General features: G+C 41.0%; 1 protein-coding gene across 1 annotated transcript in view; it reads left to right on the top strand.

Annotated features, from left to right (window-relative positions):
• The first annotated feature begins 3,547 nt into the window (after positions 1–3,547).
• The window catches only part of LOC143284198 (uncharacterized), a 7,601-nt gene continuing 1,334 nt past the window's right edge, over positions 3,548–9,814 (top strand). The window contains exons 1-3 of the mRNA XM_076590870.1: positions 3,548–3,781; positions 4,180–4,323; positions 7,292–9,814. The exon at positions 7,292–9,814 is cut by the window's right edge and continues 1,334 nt beyond it. Of these exons, the coding sequence (XP_076446985.1) occupies positions 3,713–3,781; positions 4,180–4,323; positions 7,292–7,510 (432 nt within the window). The 5' untranslated portion in view covers positions 3,548–3,712 and the 3' untranslated portion in view covers positions 7,511–9,814. The remainder of the gene's footprint in view (positions 3,782–4,179; positions 4,324–7,291) is intronic.

Genomic DNA, 9,814 nt, shown 5'->3' with positions numbered 1-9,814 from the left:
CCAACTAGCGCCCAATGCTGCAGTAGTAAGAGCCAGTGCAATCTTGCCTCCTAGTTTGAGAGTCATAGTCCTTCACAAAAGACTAAGCTGTAAATGACTTCCCACTGAAATGGAGAAACATTGGTCATCCGGCTTTCACTTTGCTGTTGGCCCAATTGTAAGCTTATGTCAATCTGTGATATAAGTATTGAGATACTGAAGAGGGACTGATGTCAGTCCTTAGGCATATACGTCTCCGGAGAATGAAATAGGCACACACACAAACCCACCCCCACCCCCCATCCCCAATCAACAAAACCCTATATGCCCAGCTGAAGACTGGGTTTCGTGCTGCCACATGTGAATCCCTCCGCTACAAAGACGTATGCAACTAAAATAATTAGCTGGGAAGCATCGCAAGGATTTTGCTCGCCAGATACAGGCTGTTAAAGGGGAATTAAGCTGAAGCGAATCACGCAGCTTGACGAGAAAAGGTGGCGGAGGATGGCACAAGCTGCAACCGATCTTGCTCCATCAACTATAGAAATGTGGCCTGCAAACACATACAGAGAGAGAGAGTCGATCCAGGATTGTATTGTTCAGCCATCACAGATGCTGTTCACGGCTTGAACACCAACATTCGCATCGAGACTGCTCGTGAAACAAGTAATATTCATCATCAATATAAGTTAGAATCTGGTACGAAACACACTTTATCGTCACAACCTTTTCAGTACTTGGGACATATGTTACTAAAGTTATCTTAAAAAAATGTGGCGAACAAAACACAACCACAACAAGAATGACACAAAGAAACATAACTGAAATAACCAATCAATCACTCAATAATAAAGAATGAAAGATGTGCTGCTCTTGAACTGAAGGCTTACGGGAAAAAGTAAATCATTATTCCCAAACAAACCACAACAATATCGTGAGCGAGATGTGCAATTCGGCATGCTCATTCATGTTTGCCTTCTGGTTTATTTGCTTAAGCACACACACAAACACACGCACACACACACAGATAGACACACACACAGACACACACACACACTCTCTCTCTCTCTCTCTGAAACATCCTGGCGTGGGTGAACACTTCAGGATACCCATTAACATGCCACTTTATGTCTTCAGAGGTTTTGTATTGGACCATTTCCAAAATATGATTCGCTAATCAGAAAAAAAGCCCTTCTAGAAATAGCGAAATCTTATCTAAAAAACATTTTCATTCACTCATACACACATCCAATATACGCGCGCACGCGCAGTGTGTGTGTGTGTGTGTGTGTGTGTGTGTGTGTGTGTGCGCGCGTGCGCGCGCGCGCGCGCGTGTGTGTGTGTGCGTGTGTGTGTGTGTATGTGTGTGTGTGTGTGTGTGTGTGTGTGTGTGTGTGTGTGTGTGTGTGTGTGTTAGAGACAGGCGGAGGAAAAGATGAAGTACGGTGGGATAGGGAGAGTGAAGCGAGAACGAAATTGACGAACTATTTTTGACAGGATGTGAGCTGCGAGCCTATTAATGAAATTTTACAATCTGATGTAGACTTCATTTTCTGTCTAGGTCTGCTTGACCTCCATGTCACGATGTTTCGATGGAAGTATACTTCTACAAAGTAAAGGAAATTAAAGGAGCTTCAGAATGATAAATGATACACGAACTGGAATGCGGGGATGATATTTTAAAATCAAAGAACATTTGGAGAGAACAGTATTTTTTTTTACAGAATGCATAAGCACAACATCTCCCTATTTCTCACACAATAGTGTGATAGCGCCACATTTCAGACAAGAGGATACACTTAGAAGGCAATGCATCTAAAATGAACGTCACTGAAATAAGAGGTTTTCAATAATGTGACACTCTCGCTCTCTCCGATCATCCGCTGATCCACTCAACCTAAAGTTCCCAGGTTCAAACAGTCCACTGTCTATCGCCGCTCTGTCTCTGGCCCATCTGACTTGAACGACTTACCCTTTCTCTTCACCAAAAGCCAATATTCAACTTTACGTCAGCCATAAAAGCTCGCTTATATCCCACAATAATCTTTCTTTCTTTTTTTTTCTCCTTTCACATGTTTGTGCCCATGCGTGTGCATGACCAGTAACGTATGCCTATAGTGTTTCGATTTTTCATACGTACACGATTGAGCAATTTTTTAACGCCGATATTGGTAACATTGTTGTTACCATTCGCTTAATAAGCCACAGAAACAAGGGGACATTATAACAACCATGGATAAACATAATAAAAAAATTTTTTCTTATGAGAAAGAAAGGTTGCTTTTAGGCAGCGTATAAATGAAATGAACAGGCTTCAACTCTGACATGTACAACAACAATATCTAAACCTACTGCCCGCAGTCCTTTCAAGCCCACCAGCTACTCTCCTACAGCATGGCATCCTCTGATAAAAATAATCACGCAGTCAACGCAACCACCATCACTTCCACATCCCCTCTCCCGTTCACATTCCAGGTAGGTTGTGATAGTGTACTGATGTGGTATCCAAATTTAAACAAGGCTTGATCCTTAAACCGCTTTTCTTCTTTTCCAGTTCACCGTTTACAATTTCCACATCACAACAGTCACTGGAATACCGTAGTAATTCTTCAGCAAATTTATATCTTTTTTATTTTTATTATATTTCATTTTAGCTCATTGCTTTGGAAACATTCCCGAGTCAAACAGTCCATGAAAGAGAGAGACAGAGACAGAGTCAGAGTCAGAGAGGGAGAGATTAGATACGGGAGTAGTGGTGAAGAACGAATGACAAAGAGAGGGAGAGGCAGGCAGGCAGAAAGACAAACTGGCGACTAGAAATTGTTTCAAGTATTCTATATTTGGGTCCCTGCTTAGTCAGCTGCATTCTCCAGCAGAACACGAAACACATCGTTAAATATGTTTGTTATTTATGGCATAGCAAACACTTTGAAAAAGACTGCTACAGATATCGAGACGAAAAGCTTGAGATGGAAAAGGCACAAAGAATCTCTCTCTCTCTCTCTCTCTTAATGAATGTGGTATTGTGTAATGTTGACCCTGTTTCAGGGCAGGAACTGGCTGTAAAAAAGCTCGCCAGAGCTTATCTATTATTCTCGAAAATAAATAATGTTGTCTTGTCTTGTCTTGCTTCTCTCTCTCTCTCTCTCTCCCTCTCCCTCTGTGTGTGTGTGTGTGTGTGTGTGTGCGAGCGTATTTGTGTGTCCAATACGAATGGCAGTGGTGAAGAATTTTCCTCGCAACAGATTTCCAGGACAACTATAGATGACGTAATAATGACGTTTCAGTCAGTGACAGCAGTCAGACATGTCATAGAAGCAGAAGTTGAATTTGTGTGTCGAGTTCAGACAGCATTCACTAGAACTCTGCAAACGTTTGGTAGAGCCTTTAACTTATCGTTTCATGATGGAGCGTGTTTCTATATTAGCATGCGTGCATTTGTGTATTCCTGTTGCTTGCCCGTGCGTGTATGCACAATGTGTGTGTGTGTGTGTGAGAGAGAGAGAGAAAGAGAGAGAGAGAGAGAGGGTGGGAGAGAGAAAGAGAGAGAGAGTATATATATATGTGTGTGTGTGTAATCTTATCGTAAACTGAACACTTTCCTCGCGAGCATGAAATAAAGTTATTAACCGAGTCACCTGCACGGCAGACAGGGAAGTGGAAGGGGTATAAATACGAAGTTATACGGCCGTGGTCCGTGCATCAACGATCTGGTATTATTCTGACGGCAAAAATGAAGGGAAGTGTGATCTGCCTTTTTCTGGGAGTTTTCCATTTCGCTGTCTCCCAAACTCAGAATCAAGTAAGTTCGGTGTGTGTGTGTGTGCGCGCGTGCGTGCGTGCGTGTGTGTTTGTGTGTGTGTGTGTGTGTGTGTGTGTGTGTGTGTGTGTGTGTGTGTGTGTGTGTGTGTGTTCGGTTTTTACTTCAACGTCTATTCAAAAAAGTTATATTAAATAAAGAAATTTGGAAATCAATAAATACTTTGATAAGAGACTGAATCTATTCTTTGATAATTGCCACTCTACCCGCACTCTGATAACCTGTACTATCCTATCCTGTACAATACTATCTCTGAACTATTTACCACCTAATGACTGAGAATGTGTGCGTGTGTACGCGCGCGTGCACGTGTGTGTGTCGTTTGATACATAGGTATACCTGATGATTTTTACACTCGAGAAACCTAACTCTGTTAACAGACAGATGGTTTGGCGGGCACTCTTCAGAACATGATAACGTCTATGGAATCCGGCGAAGAAACTGATACAGATAACCCCCTCCTCTCTCTCGCCCCAACCACCCCAAGCCCGGAGAGTATCAACTGTTTTGTGGCTCTGCCAGCGGTAAGTATAATCCACTCCTTCAACCGCATTAACATGCATGGCTACAATTGTTCTGGTAGGATGGCAGGCGCCTTGTCAAGACTAATTTGAATGTGTGCTTGGAGTGAAAAAAGCAAGATATATATATATTTTTTTTAGATGAACAAACATATGTATCCATGAAATATGTTGTGACAAAAAGTGTAATACATACATGCATACAATACTAATGAATACGTAAATCAATAAACTCTGAAAGAATCCTGTCCCTGAATATTTGGCAGCTCATAGACTGACAGAATGGTCCAATCAGACGAGAAAAAAATCAATCGATGTGTTTGACTGAAAGCACACAGACGAGTAAAAAGAAAGAAAATGGTGGAGTAGTTATGCGGTGAAAGGGGGTAGGTCGTGTTTCTCGCACGGGAGTTGAGGTTCTGCCATAAAAAAAAAATTATAGTTGTCTTCCATATATATATTTTGTTTGTCCTCTCGGGGAGTAAAAAAAATGGAGTTATTTTAATGAAATCATTTTAACTATATATCATCGGACCAGACATGTTAGCTATACATGAAATCTGATGGAATCTAAGAACACAGTAATGAATAATTATAGGTATGCACTGCTGTAATGTGTAAAGTTATAGCCTCGTAATGTGTAAGGTTACAGCCTGAATACACAGAATGAGTTGTATTTGAATTAGGAGTCTTCTTCCATGGACATGAGAGCGTGATCATATCTGGCGGTTATATGTATCAATCAAGGTAGGTCCCACACCATACTTTTTCCCCAAAAACGCACACACACACATACACACACACTCATAAACACGCACGCACACATAAATGTACAAACACACTCGGGAGAGAGACAGAGACAGAGACAAGGAGAAAACAAAAAGATGGAGAGAGTAATGTGTGTGTAATTTTCGTCTTCATTTGATGTTTCAAATATTAATGATTAATTTTCATGTGATGTCAGATGAAAAAAGTACAATTTATTAGAAAAGAATAATGAATGATTATCACAATTATTCAGATACTAATGAAAATAACTCTTCAGATTCACGTGTCTGGGTCAAAGTGATTTAAAATACAAAAACAAAAAGAAAACTAAGAGCTCAAAAGAAACAGAGACTTGACTCCAGTTCATCAGCTTTGTAATACGAACAGGGCAAAAACGCGTACACGTGTTACATCACTTACCTGAACTTCGTTGTCAGTCGGTGAAATGTCCATATATCAAGACTGATGATGATGAATGGTGAATAGTTGACGAATTGAATGGACCTGGAAGCAGGTGACTGTCGCTCTACAGTGTTGATTGTTACAAAACAAAGTTGATATAATGTTGACTATGCCTGAAAATAAGCATCCTGCGGAATTTCATCTTCCCGTTAGCATTTTAAAGTTCGTCGAACATTGTTTATTATATATACCCACTGATCACACGCCCTTGACTGTCGTCATACTCTTTGACGTTTTCACAGTATAAATCATTAACTTTTATGATTTAAATCGGACAAAAACATTCACGAAGCACGGCGTGCAAAGCTGGGAGGACTGGCAACACGTATTGCTTTTTAATACTCTCATTCTTTACAAAGTAGCGAGTGTCCTAAATTTCCAGCAGCTTCAAACTAACGAGCGATCACCATCGTCATTATTTATTTATCATATCATTGTTGTTATTACATCCAGAAATTGAGATTTAATAACTATTAAAAATTAAAAAAAATCATTGGTGTATTTCCATCCATGTGTTGTTTAGGACGAGGTAAAAAAAAAAAAAGGTGGACGATTCTTATTATTTGGTAATATTAACAAGCGGTTGCACACTTGCACAGACTCAGATTCTAACCAAATCCTTCAAACATTAGGTTACCATCGTTTTTGCTTTTCAAAAAATTATTCATTTATCACCTCTCTCTCTCTCTCTCTCTCTATATATATATATATATATATATATATAGAGAGAGAGAGAGAGAGAGAGAGAGAGATTCGTTTTAACCTTCTAACTTTCCCTATTGATTTGATTCTGAATACGCGGACAGCAAGATGCATTTCGGGCTTTTGTTTTTAAGTCGCTTTACACTGTATCAAAGGACAAAGAGTTTCAGAGCTTTTTTCAAGTAGTTAATGGTTCAATGGTTTTTGCTTCTAGTATCTCACCCATGTTCTCACATCTCACGGCTTTTCCTCCTAAATCATGCTCACATCCATTCGATACCATGCCAGACGGAAGAGGAGCAGACGACAGTTGCGGACAATAATCCCTAAAATGAGTCGTTTTGAAGTTGAGGAGTACTTTCCCTTTTATCATCATTTCATCATCGCGTTCGCTCAGTATATCAGTGAAATTTGTTTTCTTTTCGACCAAAATTAATACCAAAATTATATTTATATATATTACATGATTGATATATTTCAAAGTGTATCTATACATGGGACAGACGTAGTTTTTCTTTTGAAATCATTGCAATCTGATGATCTTTGTTTCATCGCGTTTCCATATGTTCTTTTTCACTTCCTTTTTTCCCTTTAAAATTAAAAAAAGTTATTGAATTAACAACTTTGCTATATATTAAAAACAACAATAACAACCAAGAACATACATACACCTGTTTGCTTTGTTGTTACTCTCTGTTATAAAAATGTGTGATGCTTTCTTCTTCTTCCTCTCTCTCTCTCTCTCTCTCACACACACACACACACACACACACACACACACACACACCGTCTACAAACACCCTCGCTCACCCCCTACCCTTTTGCTCCCCTACGCGCTCCACCCCCTACCCCCACCCCGCCCCCTCCCCCTGTTCGCTCCCCCCCTTACCCCCCCCCCCCACCCCACCCCTTTCCTCCCTCACACACATATGCGTACCAGTCATTCATCTTTCTGGTCAAAGCTTGACTCAAAGACATCTCACAAGAAGAAGTGAATGTAAAATGATTGATCATCAGCACTACTCGACGTGTGTCTCAGGTTCGTGTTGGTGGACAGTGCGTACGTCTGGGCCGTATGATCAGGAGGGTCCGTGGACGGAGTCGGAATCGGGGTCGGCGCCGCAATAACCGACGCCGTAGCTCCGTGGCATGGGGCTGTCAGGCTGGCATGCACCTGGACATTGGCAGTCCCGAATGCAACAACAACAACAACAACAACAACAATGCCATTCGTCGCTCGTCTCAACGCCAAGGCTGAGGATAATCGAGTCCCCACTTCCTGCGTCCTGATCCGAACTGACCCCCGACTGACTAAACGAACGTAGATGAGTAGGCTACAAACAAAACCACACACACAGTTGAGCGCGCTGACACTTCGACCTCGACGCATCATGCACAAACTTTGCCAAGCACGGCGGCATACACATAAACGTTTGTGCTTGCACACACACCCCTCCGCGCGCGCGCGCGCCCACAAACATACACCCACACACTCATCCACCTATACACACACACATACACGCGCGCGCAAAAAATATGATAAATGGATTGAATTATGTACGAACCAGTGGTGTTGTAGACGTGTGTGAATGTTGAACCACAAATTAGGCCTGTTTCAACAGGAGCGTCCAGGTACAATGTTTTTTTTCTTTCTTTTTTTCTATTTATATAAATGATTTGCCTCTATTTATTAATGCATCATGTGAAATGTTTGCAGACGTATACATACAAACCACACTACAATAGACAAAGTGTACCATACTCTGCAACAAAGCATTAATGACATAGTTAAATGGTCCAATTTAAATCACATGCACCTCCATCCAAAAAAACCCCACAAAAACCCCCCCCAACGAAATGTCTCATACTCACCACCAGACAGAAACGCCAAAACTTTTCACACAACCTTCCACCCCTTCCAGGTACAATGTTAATAATGTGAAGTTAAAGCTTTCAAATTTCAATGCATTATTTTGGGTGAAAAATTATCCGCACATCAAGGGAAATTACCACTATATCAATCTACTTATCTTTAATTGGGACAATGTCTATAAGTATTTTCAAAGAAGATATCATCTTTGCCCTTATAATATGTATTTGAGAAAGGAATAAAATTAAGAAATACGTCCGGCGGAAGCAGTATGTCGGTGAAACTGCAAAGACTGTAAATATCCAATTGCAACAATGCACACCCTCATGTGTTTTACATATTCTGTCAGGAAACTTGACCCCCAACCCCACCATCATACGCTCGAGCACACACACGCGCGCGCGCGTACACACACACATACACACACACACACACAGACGCACACACACACACACACACACACACACACACACACACACACACACATACATTGCATGCAAGGCTAATTAATATCACAAACATTTTGTTATCATTATGGATTGCAATATGTAGATATGGGTGTCTATCTCGCGGGCTGGAAGTATGAGCGTGATGTTGCTTGTTTGTAATGAGGACAGTACAACACCATGTGTTGTATTCATTTTCATGTGGACAGCGACGAGTTGAGGGGAAGCCGTGAAAAGTGCGTCCTGCATTCTGGGGCTGATCCTGTCCTGTCTTCAGTTTTTCTCCTTTGATTGTTTTAACCATCATCAGATATCTGATTTGATTATTATTCTTCGAGGAATTCAATTCACAAATCTTATAATGATTTTGTCGCCTATCCCACAACGATACTTATTTTAGTACAATACAATCGGAACTACTGAAAAAGAGGATTAATTGAAAATTACGTGAATAAAAGATATGATAACCACTGTCAGTGCTGAGGGCAACATGTATCTTCTTCTTCTTCCTCTTCTCCCTCAACTCTTTGGAGAGTCATTGGGGCGCCACACTGACAAACTGTTCTCCAGATTCCTTCAGGTCTCTTGGTTGCGTGTCAAAATCTGGGTTTCTGCAAATGGTTTTCCTGTTAATTTTGCAATATTGTCAGACCATAGTTTCTTTCTGTCTTTCCCTCCGTCTCCTTCCCCCCCAACAGTTCCTTGGAGGATTGTTTGACATTGTTCGAACAGGTCTATTCCATCTTGTTACGTGGCTATATCAGCGTCGCTTTCTTTTCTTTCTTGGTGTCAACAGACCTTCAGGTCCAGTATGCTGCTTGATGGTTTGGCGCACTTGTTAATTTTTGATGTGATCAGTGCATCTGATATTAATTATCTTGCGATAACACCTTATTTCCATGGCTTTAATTTTTTTCAAAATCCGCCGCCGCGAGGGTTCATGTCTCGCATGTATACATGAAGATGGAATATACCAATGCACACAGGAATCTGATCTGGTGTTTCATAGAGGTATTGCTGTCCTCCCCTCTAGGTTTCAGGCTGGACAGTGCCGATCTTGTATATGCTTCCCTTCAGAGAATGTCTGGTTTGGATCCTTCATTGCTTATGAGGGATCGCAGGTTGGTGAACTGTTGAACAGTTCCTAGTTTTTGTTCCTAGACAGTTATATCAGTTACTGCGTTCGGACAAATCCACATAAATTACACCACATCTGCAAGGCAGATGGCTGACGTGTAATAACTGA

This window comes from Babylonia areolata, chromosome 1 (assembly GCF_041734735.1).
Source record: "Babylonia areolata isolate BAREFJ2019XMU chromosome 1, ASM4173473v1, whole genome shotgun sequence".
NCBI classification, from domain to species: Eukaryota; Metazoa; Mollusca; class Gastropoda; order Neogastropoda; family Buccinidae; genus Babylonia; species Babylonia areolata.
Note: the sequence above shows the minus strand (reverse complement) of the source record. Positions and strands in the feature narration are given on the sequence as shown.